At 39.1% G+C, this 27531-nt stretch overlaps 3 protein-coding genes across 4 annotated transcripts in view; 2 read left to right on the forward strand and 1 right to left on the reverse strand.

Annotated features, from left to right (window-relative positions):
- The window catches only part of TTC37 (tetratricopeptide repeat domain 37), a 45760-nt gene extending 41141 nt beyond the window's left edge, over positions 1-4619 (reverse strand). Inside the window, exons 1-6 of one of the 2 annotated variants that reach the window (XM_042822907.1) lie at positions 4581-4619; positions 4331-4441; positions 3185-3282; positions 2588-2731; positions 1202-1293; positions 633-708 (exon numbers count right to left, since the gene is read on the reverse strand). In XM_042822907.1, coding sequence (XP_042678841.1) covers positions 633-708; positions 1202-1293; positions 2588-2731; positions 3185-3274 — 402 coding nt within the window. In that variant the 5' untranslated portion in view covers positions 3275-3282; positions 4331-4441; positions 4581-4619. Of the gene's footprint in view, positions 1-632; positions 709-1201; positions 1294-2587; positions 2732-3184; positions 3283-4330; positions 4442-4566 lie in introns of both variants that reach the window. The other variant, XM_042822909.1, reaches the window with a different exon arrangement.
- Positions 4620-4726: 107 nt separating this feature from the next.
- ARSK (arylsulfatase family member K) lies at positions 4727-16573 on the forward strand. The gene is made up of 8 exons (XM_042822763.1): positions 4727-4855; positions 5939-6068; positions 6723-6882; positions 8434-8716; positions 9387-9558; positions 10927-11151; positions 14330-14554; positions 14641-16573. Exons 1-8 carry the CDS (start codon positions 4727-4729, stop codon positions 14922-14924), a joined length of 1608 nt encoding a protein of 535 aa, XP_042678697.1. The 3' UTR covers positions 14925-16573.
- Positions 16574-16616: 43 nt separating this feature from the next.
- RFESD (Rieske Fe-S domain containing) lies at positions 16617-22211 on the forward strand. The gene is made up of 4 exons (XM_042823032.1): positions 16617-19582; positions 20433-20613; positions 20704-20738; positions 21236-22211. The coding sequence occupies exons 1-4, from the start codon at positions 19505-19507 to the stop codon at positions 21503-21505; spliced, it is 564 nt and encodes a 187-aa protein (XP_042678966.1). The 5' UTR covers positions 16617-19504; the 3' UTR covers positions 21506-22211.
- The last annotated feature ends 5320 nt before the right edge of the window (positions 22212-27531 follow it).

Consider the following 27531-nt stretch of genomic DNA (forward strand, 5'->3'; position numbering starts at 1 on the left):
GAAGTATTCTGTAATATCACCACAGAGGCTGTAGGCAAAGATACTGTTGAACTGTACAAGCATTAAACAGCTCCAGCTCCACCTCGTGGTAATCCGACAAGATTGTTATTTCTGCAGTAATCACACAGTCAAATTTAAGACTGCTGCCAGATGGGCACTACCTTGTGATGCCCCAAAGCAGCTTTGCACGTCCTTACTTTTCTGCACGAGTGGCAGACAGGCCTGTGGCAAATGTAAATCCCAAACCCTCTGGCACAAAGGAGAGAATGATCCCACCAGAGACAAGATACACAAGTATGTAGAACAGGCCAAGACAGGCAAAGGCCTTTGGGATTCTGTGAGCAAATATGCATTTGGAATCACACTGGACTTCTAGATATACAACAGAAAAATGAGGTTGTAGCCTTTCAGTCTATACACTGATATTTTTTTTCCAAGTTTCATCAGTTTAAGAGCTTCCATCCAAGTCTGTTATGCAGAGGAAAAAAAATAAGTAAAAAATCAATTCTTCCTAGTTGTGGTCCAAGAAACATCTTCAGTAGTCCGTGGCCCAAAAAAACTACAGAATCATTGGTTGTTCTAACAAGAAATTCCCTTCTAATCAGAAGAGAGAAATTACATTAGTCACCTACCTCTAAGTATTTATTTCCTTGGCGATATAGTTCCATGAGCTTGTTACATACATCACACCATTTCTGCTTGTCTCCACTAGAAAGAAGAAAATAAAAAAAAAGCTGAGCTTTCCATTAAATAGTGATACAGCTTTCCTATTCTGTCAAATAAGTTTTTTTGTAACTTCACAGTTGCCAAACAAATATTTAGAATAAATACTACAAACTGCCTTAAAACTTTTACTCACCGTTGCTTTGGATAAAACAATTACTTTAAGGACTGGGCTTTTCTTTGTGAATTACTTTCAAATTCAGAAAACAAATGTAATGCTCCAACGAACTACAATGACAATTGAGTTACCTTTGTTTAGAGTTCTATCTATAGAAGCAAGGTGACATAGACTGCAATCTTAAAGGAGTGAAGTTAAGCCTACTCAAATCAGGCTTGGAATCACCTTGCTCTAACAGTGAACTTAAACAGAGGACAAAAGGTAACATAATTTTAAAAATTGCAACTCTGCTGCATCTAAATTGCTAACTCTACCAAATAAGAAACTTCAGATTGAATTTTGGGACTCAATGCACATTACCTTTCATAGAGTTCCAAGAGTTTTTGGTACACATCTTGTAAGTCTGCGTAGACATCCGTTTGGTTGGATTTCTCATATAAATTTGCTAAGCCCTGTTTAAAAAAAAAGTGTTTATTACAGATAAGAACATTTGATGTCTGTAATTATGAATTAAATTTATATTGCAAGTTCTGCCAAAGGAAAAATTATATATATGTAAATATTCTCCTCACTTCCATGGGATAATATGTTAGCCCATGAGCAAAATCTTGGTTGAGACCTTTATATGTTTTACACTAAAAGCTTTCCTCACTTCCTGTTCTAATACTGACTACTATTTGAAACTTAAAAATGTTAAATGATCCTCTCTGCAAGATATACATACTATATACAACACATGCTAAGTTCTAAGATAAATGTTCTAAGTATCATGCCACCTTGGATTGTAACAGAAGGCCAGAATATGACTGCTAGGCAACTAACAGTATTTCAATATACCTTGAAATCAGGTACCACCATTTATACTTCAAAAAGCTGCTTATATTGAAGATGCAAAGCTTTACAGTATTAGAATATATTGGATGCTGGCATGTGAGAGATTGATCTATCATGCAGACTAATGCTCCATCATCCAAATATGCTATAGCCATACACTACTAAACATTGTTGTATATTCACCATCCAACACACTGCTACTTTAAGGGCATAATATTATTTTTTAAACAACAAAAACAAACAACAATCTATTTCATGCTGAAAAAATAAGGCACTAAACATTTTCCTTCTCATGAAAGCAGCACCAAAAAGTGCTTGTTGAGCTAAGAGTATGGTATTTCAGAGCACAGATGAACTGTTGTTGTATGGATCCAAGTTGAAGGAGGGAAGATTTAGGTTGGATGTTCGGGGGAAGTTCTATACAAGGAGAGTGGTTAGGCCCTGGAACGGGCTGCCCAGGGAGGTTGTGGATGCCCCGTCCTTGGACGTGTTCAAGGCCAGGTTGGACGGGGTCCTGGGCAACCTGATCTGAATGTGTGTGTTTGGTGGCCCTGCTAGGCAGGGGGGTTGGAACTACATGATCCTTGAGGTCCCTTCCAACCTGGGTGATTCTGTGATTCTGTGAACTGGCTATGTGTGTCTTAATTCACATTCTCTCCAGAATGTTTCACTGCTCTCTTGTCTACTTAGGTGTACTGGAACTCAAGTACTCTAGAACTAAAATTTACTCTGCTGCACACACGTAACCACCCAAGTCTTCAATTCGGACACATACAATACTTCTGCTACTGCAAAGCTTCAGAACACTTAAGTGCTTGAAGTAAACACAATGCAGTTTTGCCTTCTCCCCAGATTTAACCCCACAGTAACACTTTTCATGGCAAAAACAAGTACATCTGGACATACACTTACCTGCCACGCCAGTAACTGGTTTGGTTCAAGTTCAATAGCCTTCTTATACGCTCCTTTGGCCTGATCAGGTTGCTCCAACTCAGCAGCTGCCAGGCCAATAAATACCCAAGCATTGTAGTTATTTTTTTCTTGCTTCAAGACTACCTGGAAATAGACATTTTTTTTTAGGTAAAACTGATGAATGAGATGCATCTTACTGATTCATACATTGACTTTTCTCATAAAATTTGGTTAATTCTTCTTCATAGTTGATATCAGAAAATAACTCATTTTTTGGAAAAGATTAAGAACCACAGCTTTTCATGCCACAGAAGCCTTCGTGTCTGAACTGTTCTGCCAGTTAACATAGCTGCAACTTAGGAATTTCCTGCCGAGGTGCAGATTATAAATGAATTTTGGTCATCACTAATATAGACTTAATGTTCTCCTATCCATACGTAAGCAAATGCTAAAGCAAAAGGAAACAGAAATTCAATTATATAATCAATCTTACATCAATGAGATGCATCACTCAGCATAATTATACAGTTCTTGTTTATGGGAACAACAAACACAAGAACTGCAAAAATTACTAATTTCTAACGAAATAATAATTACCTTGCAGTGCTTTAAGGCTTCTTTATATTCCTTATTTCTTATGGCTTCTCTAGCGCTCTTTAATGCTGCCTTCACCTCCTTATTTGACATTTTTGCCGCTAAGTAAAAAACAACATGTGGTTAGTTATCAAAGAGAGACATAATGAACTCAAACCACTACTTATACCCTACCATGGCAGCATAAAGAAAGCACTTCAAACATAGGACTATATTGCAACGCGTCAAAACACACGTATTGAAAGATCATTTCCCCCCAAAAAATGCAAAAACAACAACTTCGTTAAAATTGATTAATTACACTTAGCTGCTAAGCAGGACTATGCCAATGTCCCAAAGATTTCAATGGTACAAAGTATTCATCTTAAGTCTCAACTCAAATTTCATTCTGTGATAATTTTAAATTGGATGAGAGGTGTTATATGACAGTCACCTTAGTTAGACTGCAGGAATGTCAGCACTTAAGGGTGGTGAGGTACAGGCTGCCCAAAGAAGCTGTGGATACACCATCCCTGGAGGCACTCAAGACCAAGTTGGATACGGCCTGCAGCCTGATGGGCAGCAGCCACTAGGACTGGAACTGGATGGTCTTTCCAACCCAAATCACTATGTGATTCACTCTACAAAGGACACAGCATAGTTTCTCTTAAGCAGTGAGCACTGGGCATGCTCCCAAGGGGTTTCTAAGAAGCGGAGACTTTCCTGCTCACCATCTGTAGCAGGATGAAACTCAGCACATCACTAACACCCGTGCAAGACCTGCAGCACTCCTATTCCTTCTCACACAACTAGGACAGACCTGCTTCTGACTGCAGCCGTGCAGAAAATGAAGCAGTTTTAAAGGACAAGGAATCACTCCTTGTAAAGCCTGCCACAGTTATATACTAGTTGGGTTCATATATTTCACATTTAACCTATGACAAATTTCAAAGACATCATTAAACTGGTCAAATGAGATGCAACGAAGAAACAATGCCACTGGCAAGGCACTGAAAGGGGCTCAAAAGATGGAAAAGCAGCTTTTAGAGGCCAAAGAGCAGAAGATGGACTGCAGGCCTAGAAACATACTACTAATGGGAGGGCTAAGAAAGATGGCTGACGTGCGACTCCCTCAGGGTGACGAAATGATTGAAAGCAAATTACACTCACATCACTCAACAGCTCCTGGAGATAAAGACAGCTCCCTGAGAAGGGCCGGGCTCCTCAGTCATCGCAAACATCAAAACACCGGCAGCGCTCAAGCCTGGGCTCCACGTCCTCCTGCAGAGAATCAAGAAACCACGTAACTGCCGCCCAAAGCCTCGGAGAGCGCCGACAGAGCGGCTGTGAAGGGGACAGAAGGGCTGTAAAGGGACTGAGCGGCTATAAAGCGACGCGCCGCGCACCTCGTCGCGCTCACCTCGCAGTACCGCACCCGCCGCCAGCGCGCACGCGCTTTCCACCACTCACGTCAGCGCGCGGACCCGTCCCGCCCGCCGCCCACCCTGGTGCATGCTGGGAGTTGTAGTTCTGCCCCTCCGCGCCAGAGCGCCCGTCTGCAGGGCAATGCGGAGAGGCGCGCCGCCGGTGTTGCTGCGGGGGCTTCTCCTCGTGGCTACCGCGCACTGCGCAGCGCCGAAGCCGCCCAGGCATTCCTCCCGGCCAAACGTGGTGCTGCTGGCCTGCGACTCCTTCGTGAGTAGCCGCGGCTCCGCGGGGCGTTTCACGTTTACACCCGGCTTGTGGCCGAGTTCCAGGTGTGATGATGGCTGTGCTCGGTGCTACCCGCCGTCGCACAGCGCTGCCTCCGCCCCTTCGCCCAGGGCGAGGCGGAACGGCATTCCCCGCAGAGCAGGGCTCGGCGCTGCCCTCTGTTCGCGGCGAGTAGCTGCAGCCGCCATCAGGCCTCCCCTCCGCTCCTGTGCTCTGCTGCGCGTTGCCTGCCGTTCATGGAACAGTTCTTCCTAACTATTTGTAAAATACGATATCCGCCTTAGACCTCTTCTTAGTGGTGATTTCAAAGAGGAAGCAATAGCTCCTTTAAAAAAAAAAAAAATTTTTTTTTTTTTTTAATTTTTTAAGCTCTAGGTCCCCTGGCTGTATTTTGCTTATTATTATCGTTGTGAGAACATCAGCTCTCGTAATATTCTAATTATTTTTTTTTCCTCCAAATGTTCAGCTTCTATTAAAGTTACTATTAACCAACAAAATGGCTGATTTTTAAATATTAAAGTCCGTTTTATTTCTAGTTGCTTGCTGAAGCTGCCAACAGATCTGAAGCAGGCCTCTGTATGCTGCCATTTTTATAGACTGATAGAATCATTGAGGTTGGAAAAGAGCACTGAGATCATGAGATCATCTAGTCCAACCATAACTCACTGGCCACTAAATCATATCACTTAATGCCGCATCTATGCATTTCATGAAAAGCTTCACCACCTCCCCAGGCAGTGGTTTCATTGCCTCACCAGTCAATCTGAGGATACATTTCTTCTAATATCCTCCCTGCATGTGGCAGGGGGGTTGGAGATTCATGATGCTTGAGGTCCCTTCCAACCCTGGCTATTCTGGGATTCTGCAGTTCTGCTATAGCCTCCTTTAGGTAGTAGTGGTTATACAGTTGTCATTTGTGTTGCTTCTTTTCCCCCCCACCTTGACAATGTATTTTACAATCAGCTGCATTTGAGTAACACAGCTTCAAGTTAATAAATTATAAATTACTGCAGGCAATAACTTGAGACAGTGATGCTTATATGCTGTTATTCCATTTGACTGCAGGATGGACGTTTGACATTTTATCCTGGAAATCAGACTGTGGATTTGCCTTTCATAAATTTTATGAAAAGACATGGCTCTGTCTTTCTCAATGCCTATACCAACTCTCCAATTTGTTGTCCTTCTCGTGCAGGTAGGACCAGGAGAAACATCAGATAAATGCAAATGATTAATACTTGCCTATGTCAATTTAAATGTACGTTAATTTCAAACCCTTGAGATTAGGGAAGCTTTGCTGTTTTCTCAGTCAGACCAATTAATCTTTTCTTGGTAGTACCTCAAATTTATACAGTGCTTGATCCATTTTTTTTTTTTTTCTGTTTCTTGTGTAGCTTACATTTATTCTTAAGGCCATTAAATACATGATAAATCCTTTAGCATCTTTAGTTACATGCTTAAGTATTCTTTACTTGCTGCAATCAATATCCCATATGCAACTTCCCATTTGCAGAATTTAGAACTTGGAAATTCAGAAGGAAGCTATATTCTTAAATCAAATGTTACATTTCATAGTGTTTCTACCCTTCTCAGTTGTTGCAAAGGCCCACCAGAAGTGATGTAAATGAAATGTCATCTACAGCACTGTTACAGATGTAAATTGGAAGAAGCATCCTGTCCTAACTGCAGCAGGTACAGGCTTCCAAGTTACTGCTGTATTCCATTTCTTAAGAACTAGCTATTACTTCTGTTTCTCAAGGCCAAGTTGTAACTGAACTAAGATTACATAAACATGTTCTCAATCCTGTTTTCTTACTTTTCACAAACCGTGTCTCCTTTTATTTTCCAGCAATGTGGAGTGGTCTTTTCACACACTTAACTGAATCATGGAATAACTTCAAAGGTCTAGATCCGGATTATGTAACATGGATGGATCTCATGCAGAAGCATGGCTACTACACACAAAAGTATGGGAAATTGGATTATACTTCTGGACATCATTCAGTGAGGTAATCAGATGGATGTTCCTTCCATAATATAGACAGTTGTGAGTAATATGGCAGGCCTCTCTGAGTACAGTTTGTTGGTATAGGTGGTATTCATTCTCACTGAAAGTATTGGAAATCAGAATTTATCTCTGAAGTTTTAAAATAATTACCTGTGAAGCCTTTGCACTTTGATTTTACATTCAGGGACTGAAATTTGCATTGCTCCCTTTTTCACTCCTCTACCAGGTTTTCTGAAGGTTCTTATTTCTGGCTTATCTTTTTCTCCTCTTGTGCCTGAGGATCAGTCTTGCACATGTAAAGAATCTTCTGTGTTGATCCAGAGAACTGGTCTGAGGGATTGGGGTTGATGTTTTTTGTTTATTTGCTTGCTTGCTTTTTCTGTTTTTGTTTTTACTTTGATCTTATTCTCATTCTGATTAGATACCAATCTGGCCTATATAATATGTTTTTCTCTATATGTCAACATTATGGTGTTGTATGCAATGTGACACAGACACTACTCTTATCCCCACATCTGAATTTATTCTTTAACTCTCTATCAAATATGACTTCTCTAAGTAGTTTGTTTAGGGCTTTCAGCTTGAAAGTGTGGATGAATCTAAACAAAGGCCTAATTAAAAAATACAGTTACAGATAATTGTAAGTAGTTGTTCTGGATGTCAAGGATGCAGTGGTAAAATTTCAGTGAGGGTAAAAATGGTTAGGTGTTCTTTAAATATCAGCAATGAAATAATGAAAGTGCAAGGTTACATCGTTCATGTTTTCCCTTGGAATTTCAGTGGTGATATTAAAATTTCCCTGAACAAAATTAAGATGGGTGGAGATTTTAAGTTGAATGTTTCCTTATAATCCTGTTTTTGGCAATTGTTGTAATTCAGTCTCGAAAAGAAGCCAGGACATCTGTAGCTCAGATTTCTCAGTGTTTTGTGGAGGAAAGAAAAAAAACCTGCTCCAAAAGTGTTGTCTTTTCCTCCCCACCTCTTCTTTTTTTCTCTCTACATTTTTCTCTTATTTTTCCTTATATTCCATTTGCATGATGGCATTTCTCAATTATATCAAAAGAAAAAGTACAAGATAAATTGCTGTTAGGGATTTTTGTTGTAAGTGATAATGTTCCTAAAGCAGAATGTGTCTTTTGAAGGTGCCTGCTCCAGCTAGGTCACTTCTCACAGAATTTTTTTAAGTAAGTCCAAGGCCGTGCATACCAGATGAACTGTATGATTTGATGACAGAAAGTCAATCGGGGTCAGCAAGATGGAGAACCTATTTCTAATTTATTTGTTTTTCTGTTGAAATGGGAAGAAGAACCATTCTGAAATTAATTTTTAATAAAAAAGAAAAAAGATTGAGAAGCAGAAGAGAGTGACTAAAGCTGTGAATATAAAATAGGTATAAAATAGCTATAGTTAAAAACAATTTTCCTTTATCTAGCAATTAAAAGGAGATGGCAGCTACAAACGTAGGAGAAGTTAAGGAGAAACTTTTCACGTGGAGGGAAAGTGAAAAAAACACTTTCCTCTAAGTGCATGTATCTTGTGTCTGTGTTCTCAGCAACCGTGTGGAAGCCTGGACTAGAGATGTTGAATTCCTGCTCCGGCAAGAGGGAAGACCCAAGGTAAATCTTACTGGTGACAGGAGGCATGTGAGAGTGATGGAAACTGATTGGCAGGTTACTGACAGAGCAGTGACTTGGATAAAGAAAGAAGCCATTAACCTCACCCAACCATTTGCTCTTTACTTGGGGCTAAATTTGCCACATCCATATCCGTCACCTTACGCAGGAGAAAATTTTGGATCCTCTACATTTTTAACGTCTCCATATTGGCTTGAAAAGGTATGTGCAGGTGAAAGTTAAATCTAAATTCGTGTGTAACTTTATTGTGAAATGTGTTTTATTCCTTGTAATTTTTCAGGTCAGGTCCAGTTCTAATATTTCAGTACACCGTAAGTAGTACTTGGATAAGATGTTGGACTTCTGATGAAGTAAAGTAATTTTGTTTATTTTGTTTTTCTGTAATGAAAAGGTTTGTTAATACTGAATCAGTAAATTTGGACTTCAATAGCTAGTAACACATTTAAATTATATAGCCAGTTAGTCATTAATATTGTCAGAGATCTTCTGAAAAAGAAGTCTCTTTTCTGTTGACTGTCCATTTGTGCAGAACTAGCAGAATATACAGATCTAGCATTGTATGTAATGTATCAGCTCCTTCTTTTAGCTTTACTGCTTCTTTATAACTAAATGGCTTAAAATCTGTAGAAATAAAAAAAAATGGCCTTCATTAGTAGCTGATTTTTATCGCTCTTTTATAACTAATTGACTCAATACCTGTGAAAGTATGGAGGAAATAGCAGCACCATGTAACAGATAAGCTGCTGATATCTCGAAGACTACAGACTGAGAACTGACAAATTATGCTAAAAAGTTTTAAATTAAACCTTTCTTTTTTTTCCTTTAAATTGTTTAATTCAGTTTGTAATGTTGTTTTCCCCTTTATTTTTAGGTAAAATATGAAGCTATTAAAATTCCCACATGGTCTTCACTTTCAGAGATGCATCCAGTAGACTATTATTCATCTTACACCAAAAACTGTACAGGAGAGTTTACAAAGCAAGAAGTGAGAAGCATTAGAGCATTTTATTATGCTATGTGTGCAGAGACAGATGCTATGCTTGGTAGGTGAAGCTTCATAACATAGTGGGTTTTTATGTTCTGATTTATTTTTAATTTCTTTTAAAAAAAATGCTGATAGAGCCAGTCTTTTGGAATAATAAAATAAAGCTGTGCAATTCAGATCTAGGTATAAATTGCATAGGTATTGCTTAATCAATCTATTCAGTAATAATTGGATAGATTTTAAGGGTACTGCCAGGTGAATTCATTCTGAAAGGTGCTAACAAGGCCCATGAATGAAACAGTGGAAGCTGCATAGGTACAGCAAAGCTTTGTTGGATGCTTGTGCAAGAATAAGTAAATATTCTTTTTTGAAGCGATAACTTAAAAAATAGAAATACAGAAGTAAACAACTTTGAGATTGTAAGTGCTTTGCCTAGAGATTGATTTTTAAGTGGCTGGATTCAATGGCAACTGCAAATAATGAATTAAGCAACAAAGTTACCTTTGGAAGCTTCCTTAGTAACCTATTGAAAATGAAGAAGATGAAAGAATGAGTTAAGCAGACAGAGTTCTTCCTACTTTATGGTAAGATCTACGTAAACAACAATTACAACGCAACATCGTAATTTAGGGCATTTTATTTCTGAGTTTGAATAGTGACGATGAAAGAACAAGAATTTTCTTGCCCTCTAATATGAAATTTATGAAAAAGCAAGCAAATCTTTTTCTTTCCTTTTTTTTTTTTTGTAATTTTACAATGATTAAGTAACTTTAAAGACATGGAATTATTGTCTCATGTTTAATGAAAGGAAGGAGATCAAGAGGAACTTCAGGCCACAATGGTGTTGCCCAGCTCAGTAAGTAACTGAGCTGTACTGTAACTTTGTAATTTAAGTTTTTAACTGATCTGTTTAAACAAGAATCACCTTAATGTTTGAATGTTAATGATGTGCAGATGCTTTGCTTCATTACTGATTTCATTGGTCTTGTCCATGTCTCCCTTGCACAGTTTGTGCAAGATGTTCTTGTGGGGATATGGGCACGTGTTGCAGAGACACCTACTGATAAGGTGCATACTGTGAGGAGTCCTTCACACTAAATGTCATGCAGGGCTTCTGTGGCCCTATTTTAGTACTGCAAAGCCAACTATTTGTTGTAATAGCAAAAAAGCATCTCATCCTATAGTGCTCTTTGATATTCTTGTGGTTGTTCTTTGCCCTCCAGGTGGCACTGAGAGCCAGACTCCTGCAACTTGCATACTGCTGTGTATTTCTCTGGGCTGGTTGCTTTGAATTCTGCCTCCCGTGGCAGAGATTGGATTTCCCAAGTCTTTGAATAGGATTATTTGGGATTTGCATGACACTGTGTAGGTTAGGAAGTTCAAAGAGTATTTGACCCATCTTTTTGAAGCCTTTTTCTTGTTGCAGGTGAGGTTATTTCAGCTCTGAGAGATTCTGATCTTCTTAAGAAAACGGTCATTATGTTCACTTCAGATCATGGGGAACTTGCTATGGAACACCGTCAGTTCTATAAAATGAGCATGTATGAAGGAAGTTCCCATGTTCCTCTTCTAGTTATGGGCCCAGGCATAAAACAACAGCAGCAAGTATCAACTGTGGTCTCTCTGGTGGATATATATCCTACCATGCTTGGTGAGTTAAGTCATTTAAAATTATTCTTTTTTTTTTTAAAGTAACTAATTATTGTTGTGTATTTGCATTATAGTCAGAATTATGTCTCCAATTTGTGAATCAATGTAGTAACAGAACAGGAGGTGATGAATCATGGAGGGAGCATATGCATGGACTCGGTGTAAAATGCAAGAAGAGTATATAAAAATTAAATGAAGGAATTTATGATTTTCTGTTCTGCTGTTACTAGTTCTCACAATTCTCACAAAAACGATTTTATGAGGAATTATCTGTTTAAAAATGTATTGGGAGATACAAAGTAATCAGACACAGTTTAGATACAAATAATCCTTGCTAGCCTTCATACTGAACAGTTAGTTCACTGTAGAAATTAGAATGTAAATGCATCCAGAAGGGGGATTATACCCAAAAGAATAGCAGTTTCATTATGTTGTCATAGTAGTTCCCTTTACAAAGTGTCAACTGGGAGAAAGTTAGCATAGGCTTTTGCACAGAAAATGTACAATTAATCTGAGCAATTGTAGTAAGGTATGATAATGCATATCCATGCTTATCTTCTTGAATATGGAAATATTCTTTATGGGGCAGAGAAACTGTTGAAAAGGATTCTCATTAAGTTACTTTTAGGAGTGAATTTTTGAACTGTTACCTGTTTTATCACAGGTATCAGACAAGATGTGAATCTTTTTGGAACTGAATGTTAGTCACAGTTTCAGGCATTATCTAGGATGTTTTAAGCTACTAATTGGATTTTTTTTTTTTTTCTGAAGTACTCAGCAAAGCTCTTTATTTTAAAAGCATCAAATGTAGGCTGTAATTGCCTGAGAGAATGTGGGGCAAAATGTATAATTATACTTTGTAGAGCAAACGAAGGCAATGACAGAGCCTTTATTTGAGAAATAGTTGCTATAGGAAAAAATATCCAGGAGGAATTAACTCACCCCTCCCGGTAACAGTTTGGAGAAAAGGATGAGCTGAGGAATGCGGCCTCCCCCATTCGTACCATCGAGCTGCAGCAGAGAAGGGTGGGGGTAAGGGGGCCTGCGCAGACCCAGATGGCACGGGAAGTATGGAGACAGAAGGGGTGGCTCTAAACTCCCCCCCACCCGCTCCAGGCACTCACGTACTCACTTAGCTCATCCATTGGTTCAGGCTTTGACCTTGGAATTGCACTACATACTTATTATACTGTACTTCTAGCAGTAAAAGCTAGAGAAAATCCTTTTCTGCATTATCTTAAGTAGATTTTTTATGAATGAAATATACTTACCTGCTTGTCTCTTCTCAAAACTTTGGAAACACTTATCTAGGTGAAAATAGCATATAACCTGAGTAGTTTTCTTCTTTCTCTACCAAATTTTGGAACTAAATCAGTATAAATAAGTCTGTGCCAGATACCCTCAGACAGAAGTTGCAGTGCCATACTTGAAGAGTTAACTTTTTTTTTGTGTGCTTTTTCCACAAATAATCTAATTAGTCAAGTGGTTTGTCATCCTTTTTTCCTGCTCTTTGTTATTTTCCTGTAGTTTCCAGTGTTTATTAGTTCTTTCCTTCTGTTCTGGCAGTTTCTTCTTCCTATGATATGAATATCAAAAAAGCTGGATAAGTCAAGATGAATATCGAAGTATGAAGTACCATTTCTACTTTCTCTTCAAGCTGCATGCTGCTGCAGACTAGTGAGAAATCAGATTTCAAGTCTTTTTCTTCGTAATTTTCATCCCTATGTTTTGCATTGTCTCAAGGCTGTAGTCACCCTGAACATTTACTTGGAGTTTAGGTGCACCCTATATCATGTGTGGTACATAGGGTTCATCCCATCAGATTCTGTGTGATTCAGGTAATTGACCCAGAAGTGCATCAACTCCTGTCTTTTCTTACAGGATGTAGCCTAAGCTTTCCATCACTAGCACTAGCTTTGTTGGTTTAAATAGAAGTACTTTTGGATGTCCTGTGAAGCAGGAGGCATTGAAAATGCCAGCCAGAACATTTCTTGCACTGGGAAAATGCAGTACAGCTGTTAATACTGTTACTCGTTTAGGATGAGGGGCAAGAAAGGTTTATACCTCTCTTTTGGCTTTTTTTCAGATTAAGCATTCATTTGTTCAGGTTTTAGCCCCCACCCTGGAAGTACTAGGTTTGTAATGTTACAGACTTCCTACTGCTTGGTTTTATTCTCCAGAGGAAGAACTACAGATTACTGACAGGTGTCTGTGCTGTAGGAGCAAAAGATAAGAAAGAAGGTAGGTGATGATGAAAGAAAATCTCACTTGTGGGCAATGCATATTGCTGAGCATCACTGTAAGAATATTAGACACAACTCATCATGGAATGGAATCCTCTGTGAAAATGAAATATATTGAATTTTGAATGCTGTGTTCAGTAGGGTAATTAAAAATAATATAGCCATACTCCTTTTTTAGGAAATTCTGAGGTAACATGGATAAGGTTCTCAGCTGTACTTTTCAGAATGTCTCTAAGAGATGTTTATGACTTCTTAACGCTGCCTAGATCTTTGGAAGTTAGAGATACTTCTGATGTAATTTTGCAGCAAGGGGCCTATCCAAGCTACAGGATCTTCCAGTAGGCTGTAGAGCATCTGTAGTAGGCTATAGATTCATCTTGTGTATTTTCAATATGTGCACTGTATCAAAACCACCTCTGATATCATCCTTATCTCCAGTCCTATCAAATGCCCTTGTTCCTGAGTTTCCTCACCAGTTATATATATGTGATAACTATAACAACTACCTTTCACACAGTATTTTTCTAGTCATAGATGAAGAATGCTGGTTAGGAGCTAAGCACCAGTAAGTGTTAGACCAGACAGATCGAGGGGTATGGATCTTGTAGAGTTCATGCTTACTGAGTCTATACATGCATACCTCAGTCTGAGGTGGTCAGAGAATGTGAGAAGGGCTTAAAAAATAAAAAAGCAGAACCTGTCACTGGAAGCTATAGATAGCAGTTCTAACAAATGTTTTAAAGACTGACCTAGATGGTGAGCAAATGAAGACAGAAAGTTTCTTAAATATGTGTTGTTATTTGCTTACGTTGGGGTTTCTGTGTTCTAGCAATATCCAGTTTACAGGAGTATATTTTCAGAGACATGTAGCATTATGTAAGTCTTGTTCATTGTGGTACCTTCAGTGGAACTTTGAATATGTGTATCTTTGCTTAGATCTAGCAAGAATTCCTGTCCTGCAGAACCTCAGTGGATATTCTCTTTTACCCCTGCTGCTTGAAAAGGTGGAGGATGAAGTGTCACACAGAGGGCCTCGGCCCTCGTGGGTACTGAGTGAGTTCCATGGCTGCGATGTGAATGCTTCCACATACATGCTTCGAATTGATCAGTGGAAGTATATCACGTACATGGATGGCGTTTCGGTGCCTCCACAGCTGTTTGGTATGTTACAATTCTTGTGTCCTAACTGATCAGTTAATTTATTTAAATGCAAGTTGACCCTCAACTGCCTTTATTGTTTGTTCCAGACCTTTCTGCCGATCCGGATGAGCTGACAAATGTTGCCATAAAATTCCCGGAAACTGTACAATCCTTGGACAAAATACTTCGCTCAGTAGTGAACTATCCAAGGGTTTCTTCATCTGTTCAGAACTATAACAAGAGGCAGTTTATCAGCTGGAAACAAAGTTTGGGCCAGAATTACTCAAACGTTATTGCCAACCTTAGATGGCATCAAGACTGGTCAAAGGAACCAAAAAAATATGAGGATGCAATTGATAGGTGGCTCAGCCAAAGGGAACAAATAAACTAAATATATTAATAAAATGAAAACGTCACAGATCTAATATGATTGAGGAGATGGAAACATTCTGCATTTGTAATTTTCTGTTGTATTTCAATTGTTAGAATTGTTATCTTACATAAGCTATTTAAAGCAAAGATAGTCCTGAAGAATTACTGCATTATGCTAGAAATCCCAAAGTGGTTTATATAACCAGCAAGTGTAACAAATCTAGATTTTATATGATAAAAGTCTGTAGCATGTAAGAATGCATAGGAAGAATGTTATGTAAGTTTTAATTACATTTATGGTACATATAGCTGGTTGCCAAAATGCAGAGTAGTAAGTGTTAAAACTTAACAGGAATTTGCATTTTTAATGATATGTTAAAGGAAGAATTATTTTTTATGGTGGGATACCTGTTATACTGGAGTATGCCAGAGCCAACTTTCCACCAAGGCAGATTGTCCATAAAATATACATCCACTTCAGAGATGATGCAGGGGTTAGAATTTCATCAGAAAGATAGCATCCAGTGGTCTTAACATTAATGCACTTTATTCAGTATTTCATCATTCCATTTTCATTCATTGAGTCTTCATTTTTGAAGATAGGCCTTCTTATCTTTGTCTTTTGGATCTGGACTTATCATGCATCATTCTTCAAAATAGTTACATAATACTACTCAGGTGCTCATAGTAGTATTACGAGTACCTCTGGTGACTCAAAGGCCATGCATTATGTATGTTTGCAATGAAGAGAAATTGGTCTTTGTTCACTGTTGGAAATTAGAGGGGGGAAAAAAAACCCGAAAACCAACAAAGACAAAAATAAATCCCTCAGACAAAACTTGTGATTAGAGCTGTTTTCTGAAAAGTAATAATGAGATTTTGCACAGCGTTAAGTTGAAAAGTGATTGAGTGGATCTCCATTGCGCAGTTAAATTCTGCAGGTAGATGTTCTAACGTGCAAAGCTGGAACATAAGATATACACAGAGAAGATGCAGTTGAAGCTTGCAAAGAGAAAAAACAGAACCATTTCTCATTTGCCCAGGGATGTGACTGAATAAATAAATGAATAAACACCAAAGCAGTTTTGGAAGAAGGTAAGGTTTAACTGGTAAGTTGACTTTTCCTAAGTGAAAAATGCTTGCAGCAGCACGTACACTTGCTTATTTTTGGACGCTGTTGGTGCTGCTACAGTAGAAATTCAGCATGACATTGTAACGCCAGAATGCTGCCTGGAATTTTAGTGAAGTACTCAGCAATAATGGTAAGCTGGAAAAATATAAAGATGAAAAATACGTGTATCTTCTGATAGCTAAGCACCCTACCTACATTTTGTAAACAACTTACCACGCTATAATTAGCTGCATATATTCATGAATATATTACCTTTTTAATTGTTATTGTTCATAAAACATTAAGGATAATCTTATACTACTTATTCATTTGGCATGCCATTGTAATTTCTGCTAAGATGAGCTCAGGTCATGATGAAATCATTTCAACAGAAAGTACAACGATGTAGTATGTGTTGGCTGCATAAATAGAGGGGAGGGAAGTCCATATGAAGGCACATTCAACAGGGAAGGTAGTAAATTGATATCTTTACAGAGTTCTGGGCAGGTTGGAACTCACCGTAGAGAATACAGCAAAATAAAATTTTGGTGAAGTGGTTTTGTGTGTGTGTGTGTGATTTTTAAATTATGTTATGTTATGTTTAAATATATCACTATGGAAAACTGTGTTCTGTCAATTCTGTGAACATGGTGCTGTATTGGTTCTAGGTAATGTGCTCTGGGTGAGACTGCTTGAGCAGGAGTTGGACCAGATGAACCCAGAGGTGCTTCCAACCTCAGTCTGGAATTCTGTGACACACTGCTACTTATTTTTGCACCTGCCTTCTTAAAATGCTTTTAAAGTGAAAACATTAATTTGTTTATTAAAAGCAAAAACTTGAATTTCCACAAGGCTTTAGCCAGAAAGAAGGAAAAACAAAACAAAACCCTTAAGACTTCATTGCCTCAATTTACATTAAACAATTTACTTTTCTCGGTAACTGAATTAAAACTGAACCTGAAATATATAGCAACATTGTCATATTCAGCTAAGACATCTTAGTTATGCTAGTATATCTGCATAGTTAATTCAAGTTTGCAGCGCAGCAGCTTGGCTCTCAATCTAGGAGAATAATCTTTGTCAATCCCTCTAAACAATATATGTGACACAAGAGGATAAATGCATGGGAGATAACAGAGATGAGATGACTTGTGTAATATCAGTAATAGATAATATAAATAATAACATGCAGCATCAGTAGTAAAATGTAATGCAGGTATGAGATATAACAAATTGAAATCAACTGGGGAATGAAAAGGAGAAAGGAAAGGCTGGAATACTGATATGGTTAAGCACATTTTTAGACAAAGTCAAGACGACAGAGCATTCCATAATTTAACCAGTTGGCCTGATTACGTTCTTTACATTTATTGTCTTCAAGAACTTAATAACAACAGCAAAACCAAACAAAATCAAAAACCAGGATAAAATGGGTGATGTACAGATGTCCTGGACAATATAAAAAGTGAATTATTTTTTCTAACTGCAGGTTCTTAGAGCTGGGAATCTACCTTTGTCAGGATGTCTTACCTGATCAGCGAGGAAAAAAAAGTCAATGAATAAATCCAGGTTTTGCACTGAAGAAGGAAACTACATTTTTTTTAAATTACTTATCCCCTCCCCCCCAAAAAAGTATGGAAATAGAGTCTATATGAAATTACTGTAAGTTAGAGTTACAGAATGTTTATGTTGGAATGAAGCATAATGCCCACCCAGACCCAAACCCGTGTGGGCTGTGAGCTGCCCCACACCAGCTCAGGCTGTGCTGGGCCCCATCCAACCTGGCCCTGAGTGCCTACAGGGCTTCTTTGGGCCGCTAAATCTCTCCTCTTCTCATTTAAAAGCATTCGCCTTTGTCCTCTCACTAGGTGTACAACTGACTAAAAGCAATCTTGGCTGTAGATACCAAAATTTTTAAAGCGAAAAAGCTAATTATACAAGGCTTGCAAGAATTTGACGTAGCACTGTTTTGCATTTTTATAAGGATTTTGAATGCAAAAGAAGATTGGCCATAGTAAGTGTCATCTTGCCCTAGATGAAGAGATGTTGACAAAAGTTACTTTGATGCTTTATACAGCTGTCCTTTTCTGCCGGCTGGGTGGTGACTTAGGCTTCATCTTTCTTTTTTGTGAGTAAAGTTAAATCCCAATTATATAGCACACTAAAAGCTTTGCCAACATTTACAAATCTTTACCATCAAGACAAATTACTAGTTGACGTGAGTTACTCCAGTGGTGTTCTGTAAAAATGCCACACAAAGGCCCTGTTTTCAGAACAATGTATTTTTGTAGGAAAAGCCACATTAAGCCTAACTTTGCAGGAAATTCAGTTTTAGATGCTGTAGTTACCTGTCCTATCTGGTGCCTTAACTCTGGCACTACACATGCATCTACCATTTTTGATTCAAGTCAGGATACTCATAGAAAAGAGGGAAACACAGGAAAAAAAAACTTGTTCAAGATCTTTGGACAACCATGTGCGAGTCAGAGACAAAGCATGCAAATAATGAGCCCCAAATCCCGTGTCACTGAACTAGAGCTGATTTGTGACCTAGGAGGGCCACAAGGAAAAGTCCTGCGGAAGATTCAGCACCTCTTGCCCTGAGCTAACCTTCTTCCTTTCCCCATCTTGGTCATGTTACTGACACCTTAAACATGTGCACATTGCAGCAGACCAAGAGCTAAAAAAGTCCTGTTTGGCAGGCAGTGACACACCAGTAGAAGGGTGTCTGGGATTTCTTTCTGATTACAGGAGTAATGGCTGAAGGGAAATGAAAAGCAAGTATAAACAGGGGTGGGAAAAAGAGATGAATATCAAGAAGCCTTTGGTGAGCCTACACTGTGCAGTGACCTGAGCTGTTCTGTACCCCCATTTCTGCACCCTGAGGGCACCCTGAAGGCAGCTCCTGCAGGATGGTCTATCCCAGAAGGTGAATTCAGAGCCTTTTCTGGGAAAGATAGGATATATGGAGAGTAACCATTTTTTTAGACAGAGATTTTTCTCTCACAGCCAGAGACAAGGGTCTCACAGAGGCCACTAACAGAAGCAGCACAACACTCCCAAAGTCCCAGTGCCGGGCTGGGTGCCTGCTGGGAGCTGTAGGCAGCCCACCGGTCTCCCAGCACAGCGGCTGGTTGGAAGCAGAGCTGCCCCAGCAGGGTGAGCACAGCAAGCAGTACGTGACTTCAGGCAGGGCTTCGTGTGGTTTGTCCCACAGGAAAAGTGCTGCTTACAGGGAGAAAAGCAGCAAGAGGAACTCTGCACTCCGATCTCCTGTTATCAGGGCAGAGCAGCTCGGCCCTACTGCTTATCAGCTGTGTCAGACCTCGCTTCGGCCATGCTGAGCCTCTCTCTGTACAGCCTGTCCCTGTGTGCTACAGGGGCCAGAGCCACAGCTGATGGCTTTATGTGAGGAAGTGCTTTGATAAATGCTGTCACACATGTGAACAAAGCAGCACTAGTTGTCATAGGAGCACTGAAGAGAGCCGATGTTGGACCTCATTATTCTGAGCGTTCATTTCTTCACCTGCTTTCTCATCTCTGTTTTGATCTGGTGGGGATCTAAGGTACTGTGTGACTTGCTGTGTGGCGGATAAGTGGCACTGCTCTTTGTAACTCTTAACCCTCTTTGCAACTGGATTCCACGGGTATGTGGTTCCTCTTTGTTCTCAACATGCACAAAGACTTTTTTTTAGCCCGATCTTCTGAGGAAGTGAGGGTATCAGGGTTGCACTAGGACTTTGACTACAACACAGCAGCTAATTGTAAGTGAAATTAGTAGGAGGATAGGCTTCATGGCGAAAGGGGAGGCATGCATATATCCTCTGCTAAGAGAGGCTTTCTGATGTTTGAAATACATAAAGGGATGAAGGCAAAGGCAGAACACAGCTGCTAAAAGCCCAGGATTAGTACATCTTCCCAAACAAAGATTTATTTCCTTTATTATATGATGTTTTTCCTTCATTATCAGCTTCTATAGGCTTGTATTTCTATCCATAGTACTGTGTCAATTCCCCCAACATCATTTATCCTTTGCATTGCTGAATAGTTTAGTGCTTCATATTTAGTATCACTGGATTTATTAAAATGCAGAATGAATAGGCTCGACTTGGAATTAATTTTATCTCAGCCTCAGGTATCAGGTTTGCAGCAGTTGGTATTTCCAGTTCCACTTCTGTTAGTGAACGTTATCACCAGACTCCTGGGCTTTGCTTTATGTGCATACTGATAATATTGTACTAATATTGTACTAAAACCTCTGTCCTGTTCATCATATATGCTAAGTGAGCTGTGCTTTTCCCTGGAACAGGGGCACACAGTTTCCATGTAGAAATCCAAACAAGAACTGTTTTATGAGGTCGTTTTTTGTGTTTGTTTGTTTCTTTCTTTTCTGTGTGTGTCTGTGTGTGTTTTAAGGACATGGTTTTGCACAGCCCAAGCAAAGGAACAGCTGAAACGGAGCCAGATGATCTTGTATTAGTTGGAAAAGAAGATGATATAAAAAAGTCCCAAAGAATAACAGCCAAAGTCAATGGCAGAGAAGTTGTTGTTTTCTACCATGAAGGGAGATTTTATGCTCTGGACTCTCGCTGTTACCGTAAGATATTTGCATACACAACATCAGTGTTTTAACAATTAAGCATATAGTTTGCTGCATAAATTAATATCATATTCTACTATGTTTCAGATGAAGGTGGCCCTTTATATCTTGGAGAAATAGAGGTATGTAAGCAAAATAAAAAAAGTTTATGTGCATAGAGACTTTTGGAATCTCTGGTGCAATTTCTTCAAATAATTTTGTCAAAACAGAACATAAGAAATGGGTTTATAGTTAAAATAATGCTTCCTGTCGTGCTTTTTTCATGTTTATTTGTCTCAGAAGACTGAAATGTTGAGATGAGGAGTGAAAATCTGATTCTTATTGTTGTGTGGATACATTCCATGATGATAGAATATTATGATTAGTTACTGTATTACAAAAAGTGTAATTAAAACTTGGTGTTATTCACCAAGTTGAGCAGTGGGCTCCAGCACCAAATGGATCACTGGTTCAGTTGCTTACTGCTGTAATAAGGTACTCTTAGGAGTAAAAATTTGTATTCTACCAGAGTAGAAAGCTTTGCAGCTGAATCACCAGATATGCTTAAGATGGGAATTTCTACAAGGAAAAGAATTAGAAGCTGATGACTTGCTTTTCCTTTTCTTCTTTGTTTTTGAAGGACATTGATGGTCAGACATGTATTATCTGTCCTTGGCATAAGTATACAATCACACTGGAAACAGGAGAAGGATTATATCAAGGAATAAACCCTTTGGAGCCATCACCAACACCACGGTGGCAGTCAAAAGGAGTAAAACAAAGAATTCATAAAGTTACAGTGAAGAATAGGAATGTTTATGTGAGTCCTCCAGATATGTCTGTAAGTTTTGACTCTGATTATTTTGCTGAGAAATACAAAAATGGTGGTGATTTAGCTATGAAAAAATAAAGCAACTCAGAAGCAGAGTAGCAAGTTTTGGATAGAAAACAGAATCTTGCTGAATGTCTCTATACAGAAATGAAAATATAACACGGCTGTCAAGATTGTTAATTGTTTAGATTAAATTCTAATGTTAATATAATGAACTCAGGGTTGTAGAAATCAGTAAGATAAGAAGATCTGCGAAGCTGGGGATATGACTGAGCCTGTGCCAGTGGTTTTTTGTTTTTACTCTGAATTTCAAAGAGACTTATTTGCAGCAGAACTCCTAATATTTTTAAATCCTCTTCTGTTAGAATTATTTTAAGTTTCAGGATGAAATGTCATATATTACTACATACTAAATATTTATTAGTTCAAGATAAATAGTCTAGTATAAAGGTTATGTTCATATATGCAACAGTTTGTACTTAGTGCCTTCTGTTTAATTGATGTAGAATAACTCTGTAGATATGTGAGAAATTTCTGCATTTTTTTGTAAATCTGAAAGGCCAGATTTTCACAAGGAGAAGTGCAAAATTTAAGCAAATTTTCATATTCATTTTTATGCCTATTTCTGTGTAGCTACAAAAATTTTATGAAAGCATTTATTTGTCTTCTCTTTATTGAACTCTTCATCAAATAATTAGATATATATTTGTCATGTGTAAATTGTTCTTCCTGATTCTATTGTTGAATAAGAAAGAAACTGTTCAGTAAAAAAAGTGATACATAAGATCATGGTTCTTGTTTGTTTTTATGTTTTCAAGTACATTGTTATATATTCACTTCAAAAAGTAAGCTTCCAATTTAGCATCAAAAGTTAGGTTTCCATATTTGAGTTCCCTGCATAACATCAGATCTGCACTCATAACTCTGCTCCCAGAGCAGGGAAGCTTTCCCTCTGTGTTGTGTTGTGTGAAGGGCAGTCTGTGCCCTGCGATGGTGAAATTTTCCTGCCCAACCCACAGTTTTTAGAGAGCTGAAAACACTGCATGAAAGTTAGCATCATCCTGAGACTCCTGAGTTCTCCAGCAATGTTCTTCTGGAAATGTGGCTGCAGCCTGGCTGCAATCCTTCAGGGTGCATTTTTTTGGTGATTTGTTGGCTCTTTGCGTAAGTTGTGTCTTATGGGGGAGCAGTATGAAGTTTTTCGGCCTTTATCTGTAAGTTTCTCTCATACTTGCAGTGGGTTATCTTGGTTTTAGTGTATAGGAATGATAAGTAGGCCTGTGCCAATATACTTGTAAGTAGAAAGTTGTAGAGAACTGTCAGGGGAAAACATCTGTCCCTGACTGACCACGGTGAAAAAAGCAGAGCATACTCCCAGTTTATGTCACAGTGTGATACACTCATCCTATTTAAATTTAGTTATCTGCCTCTGATCACATCTCCTTACATTGTTTTCATGGTCAACAGGGCAGTAACTTCAAGGTGCTGTTGATCTGACCTGTCTCAGTTTTGTGTTTTAGAACAACATCCAAATTGAAATGTGCTCCTTCTGCTCTGAATAACCATTAAATCATGCAGTGCCAAATAGATCCAATGTAAATATTTTCTTTCTGTTAGATGAATCACATTTGATCAACTGCTAGAAACTGTTGCTATATACTGATCTGTTCCTGGGTTGGCTTTTCTTTTTTCGTTGTTCTATTGTTCCTTTTTTTTTTGTTTAGGTTTTAGTTTTAATTTGCTGTTTTCTTGTGTATGTATGTGTGTTTTCTTTTTTTTTTTTTTTTTAATAGTAATGCATAAACTTCCGTCTTACTCTTCTTGAAGGTGAACAGCAGGTGGTAGGAAGGTGAGGTGGGTGGTAAAGTGTTACAGATGCTGCTCCAAAGAGCCTGGAGCATGCATCACTGTACACATGCAAGGCCATGTGAAGGCAGACAGAATCTTGCTTCCCTTTCCTCCATTCTCAGGCAACTAACTTTGCCTGTGATTAAACCTGAGCATTAGTATCCTGTGCTACTGAAAGACATGCATCCTGTAAAATAAGTCCATGCTGACTAATAATTGCTTAGATATTTCTTTTTTTTTTTTCTTTTTTTTTTCAGTAGAAAGAAATCATGGAGACATTCGTGATAATACTAGTTAGGGTATTATCAAAGTCTCAGAATTGTGTATACCTACTTTGAACTTATGCGTTTAGATGCAAGAGAAAGTAGCACACAGTCTTATCTGAGCATTGTTTAGAACTGCAAACCTGCGCTGATTTGTCATCGTTAATCTGCCTAGCAAAGAACAGAGAATTGTGTTTTGTACTTTGGTTTGAAAATGTTCGTGATGACTATGCAATACATTCCAGCTCTGTAAGCCATGTTCAAATGCAGCTGGAACAGAATAAAGAAGTTATATGTATCCTATCAAGAATCCACCTTGTTAAAAAAGCAGCAATTTGGAGTTCGTACTACTTACTGTAACGATGGTGGTATGAGCTGCAGCTTCAGCCTTGACCTGAGGTAACTGCACCATAATACTTAACAAGATGATTGCACCTGCAGGGCTATGTCTTAACTTTCCCTTTCTAAATGTAATACCTTGTTCTGCTGCATCTCCATTTACTCCATTTCATGTCACTGTACATGAAATAAGATACTTGATACAAGGAGTGTTAAAAAGCCAGGATTTAGAAACTTACGAGTATATCCCTTAAGTAACTGCAACTTGTGAAGTGCATACACAGGTAAGAAGACTCTGCAGGACTGGAGATAATACTGGTGACAAGGAAAAACTGCTGATCTGTAGAAATAACAGTTTTAAAAGCAAGTTTTCACTTTTCAATAGCATCATAGTTTTTTTTCAAGTTCAGTTTGGGAATGAAACCGCTTCTGAAGCTTGCACTATTCTTTCTGCTCTGCGTAGGTAAAGAAATTCATGTTGTTACCTGTGCAGATCATAGTGCAAACACAGGCTTACAGCCAACCTTCAGCAATTCCAAAGTGTCCCATTGATCTTCTCACTTCTTCTCAAGTGTTTCTGGTGGTTATTCGAAGAAGTAGGAGGCAGGGGCTGGAAGTTGTAGTGCTGAAGAGGTGCCTGAGACTTTTGTTTGGTGTGGAAAGAGGAAATGTGTGCTGAGATCATCTTTTGCTGGCAGTGCTCCTTTTCCATTTCCTTCCACTGCACTTACTCAGGTAGTGCTCTGCTAGCTGAGCAAATATTTCAGGTTGACCATGTCAAGGAGGAGGGGGATACTGAGAGTGGAGTGAGGTTTCTGACCTCCATGTTCTCCCTGCCCTTATCTTGGTGCCGGTGAGATCCCCAGCAAAAATAGCAAAAAGTTTTCTATTGGGTCAGCAGGCTCAGGCACCTTAGACAGTGGTTTAAGCATCACGCTAAGGATGAGGGAAAGCAGAATGACAACGTAAAGCACACAGGAGTGTATGCTTTGGATGAGGCCTTTGCAAATGTAAGCAGCAAACCAGCGAAATTCTATATTTATTCAGGCAAACATTCTGATTTCCTAAGGTGCAAATTTTACTTGAGTGAAGAAGAAATAGTGCAGCAAGCAGGAGCAGGGAGGTTAGTGTCCCTCTGTACTCAGCACTGGTGATGACATACCTCAAATCCTGTGTTCAGTTTTGGGCCTCTCAGTACAAGAAAGATATTGAGGCCCCACAGTATGTCCAGAGAAGGGCAAAAAAGCCGTGAGGGGTCTGCAGCACAAACCTTACAGGGAGCAGCTGACAGAATGGGGGCTGTTCAATCTGGAGAAGAGGAGGCTCAGGGCAGACCTTACAGCTCTTACAACTCCCTGACAGGAGGTTGATTCGTTTTCCCTTATACTGACTGAGTCGCTTTTCAGTGTTCCTGGCACTGTGTTGGCTCAGGGCACCCAGGAGATTGTTGCCAGCATCTGAAGCTGAAAAGCAGTAAGTGTTTGCAGTACAAAGCACAGTTCAGGATGCTGTGTCGCCTTGTATGTCACTGGTGACACCTGTGTCATCAGTGCTTATCATATTTTTAATAAGACTCAGCATCTGAAGAAAACCTGACACTGTTATGAGATGCAGGTGCTCATGTGAGTTTTTATTGTCAGTTTAGATACTCCAGCGGGTGCTAGACTGAAAGGACTCTTGCTGTTTACCAAAGTAATGTAATGTTAGATGTTTTCTTACTGTTTCTGTTACTTTTCAAATAACTGATAGCTGATTAGTGTAAGGACGTCCACATTAGAGAGATTTTAGCTACAGAGAAGAAATACTAGCAGTAATTAAAAATTTTTGCAACTTTTGTGTTCATCTTGTCATTCTGGGCTTCACTACTGTAACTTGGATAATGTAAGCTTTGACAGCGATTATCTTTTTGTTCCTATGGACATATTTAACAAAATCCTACTCTGTTGACCTGTAAGGATGCTCTTATCCCTTTTGAAATCGTTTCCCCAGCCCAGAGCCCATCTTTCAGGATAACTTGACAAGCTCCCACACTTACAAGTGGATTATGCAGGGTGTGTGATTTCCTTTTTCCCATATATTGCCTGCTTTGCATACAAGATTTTTTATTTTTTAAGTAAAACTTCATATTTGTATACTGTCTGGAAAAGGGGAAGAAGACGGTTCTTGTATGCTATTATTTTTCATCCAACTTTCAGCATGAAGCTTCACAGTAAATTTAATTTCTCACACAGTTTCAGTTGTTTTCATGTGGAAGCCTGGCTTCTTGTCCTACAGGTATCTCAATGTAACTAGGCAAATCCAATGAATAAATCACAAGGTTTTCCTCTGTGGTAGTGTGGAAAGCACACAGATCTAGTGCTGAATACAGAAAGAGATTTGCTAAGGAAATTGATGATGGGATACCATTTTTATTTTCATTGTCTTTTTAAAATTTTTCTTCCAATGAGTGATGGATAGAACACATTTAAAGTCCAGAATAGAACTGTTCTTGAGAACATTTAATACAGTAAAATACAGAAAGTCAGTGCTGTTGTTTCATTTGACTGTTTCTATTGTACTGTTCCTGGAAATTTTATGTAATGTCCAATACATGAACTGAAATAAAGCAGTTTAGATAAGGTTTAGAATCCCATGAACAAAACAGTAATGTGTAAGAAAGGGTGAGGCAGAGAAATTTTGGTTTCAAGACTAAGGAATGTCATCCGGAAAATCAGTTCCCCGCATAGAAACACAGTTTCATAGATGTGTTGTATTCGCAGTAATGTCTCTTTCCTCCTCAGATAGAGGTGACTCCTTAAACTCTGTCACACACAGAAGCATACAATCATCTAGGTCAGAAATTATCTCCCAGATCATAGAATTGTAGAATGACTTAGTGCCACATCAACATGCCTCTTAAATACCTGCAGGAGTGGGGATTACATCACTTTCCTGGAAAGCCCATTTCAATGCTTGACCAACCTCTCAATGGAAAAATTCTTGAACCTAGGGAGGAATAACTACGTGCACCAGTCTGGAGGGATGACCTGCTGGACAGAAGCTCTGTGGAGAAGGACCTGGGTGTCCTGGTGGATATCAGGTTGGCCATGAGCCACTTCTTGGCCTTGGCCAAGAATTACAGTGGCAGCCTGGCAGCCTGGGGTGCATTAAAAAGCGCATGGCCAGCAGGTCAAGAGAGACGACCCTTCCCCTCTACTCTGTCCTGGTCAGGCCTGGAGTACTGTGTCCAATTCTGGGTTCCCCAGTACAAAGCAGACAGTGATATACTGGAGAGAGTCTGGTGGAGGTCCCTGACAGTGATAAAGGGCGTGGAGCATCTCTCTTATGAGAAAGGGCTGGATGACCTGGGTCTGTTCAGCCTTGAGATAAGAAGGCTGACAAATGTCTGTAAATATCTAAGGTGTGGGATGAGGTGAGACTCTTTTCAGTGATGTATGGTGATAGGACAAGGGGAAATGGCCAGAAACTGAAGCACAGGAAGTTCCACACAAACATGTGTGAACTTCTTCATAGGGAGGGTGGTGAGGCACTGGAACAGGTTGCCCAGAGAGGTTGCAGAGTCTCCTCTGGAAATATTGAAGACCCTCCTGGATGCCTACCTGTGCAGCCTGCTGTAGGGGACTGCTTTGTGGGGGAGTTGGACTCCATTTCTGG

Source organism: Centrocercus urophasianus, unplaced genomic scaffold, assembly GCF_019232065.1.
Source record: "Centrocercus urophasianus isolate 14NV4802_14NV808 unplaced genomic scaffold, USGS_Curo_1.0 seq_21, whole genome shotgun sequence".
NCBI classification, from domain to species: domain Eukaryota; kingdom Metazoa; phylum Chordata; class Aves; order Galliformes; family Phasianidae; genus Centrocercus; species Centrocercus urophasianus.

What these genes read in the sequence shown, in the direction of transcription:
- ARSK (XM_042822763.1), top strand. Translation starts at nt 4,727, where the DNA reads ATGCGGAGAGGCGCGCCGCCGGTGTTGCTGCGGGGGCTTCTCCTCGTG. An exon ending in TTGTTGTCCTTCTCGTGCAG is followed by an intron (nt 6,069 to 6,722) that starts GTAGGACCAGGA and finishes TTTATTTTCCAG; the next exon opens with CAATGTGGAGTGGTCTTTTC. An exon ending in TCTGGACATCATTCAGTGAG is followed by an intron (nt 6,883 to 8,433) that starts GTAATCAGATGG and finishes CTGTGTTCTCAG; the next exon opens with CAACCGTGTGGAAGCCTGGA.
- RFESD (XM_042823032.1), top strand. Translation starts at nt 19,505, where the DNA reads ATGTTGGACCTCATTATTCTGAGCGTTCATTTCTTCACCTGCTTTCTC. An exon ending in TCTGGACTCTCGCTGTTACC is followed by an intron (nt 20,614 to 20,703) that starts GTAAGATATTTG and finishes ACTATGTTTCAG; the next exon opens with ATGAAGGTGGCCCTTTATAT. An exon ending in TATATCTTGGAGAAATAGAG is followed by an intron (nt 20,739 to 21,235) that starts GTATGTAAGCAA and finishes TTGTTTTTGAAG; the next exon opens with GACATTGATGGTCAGACATG.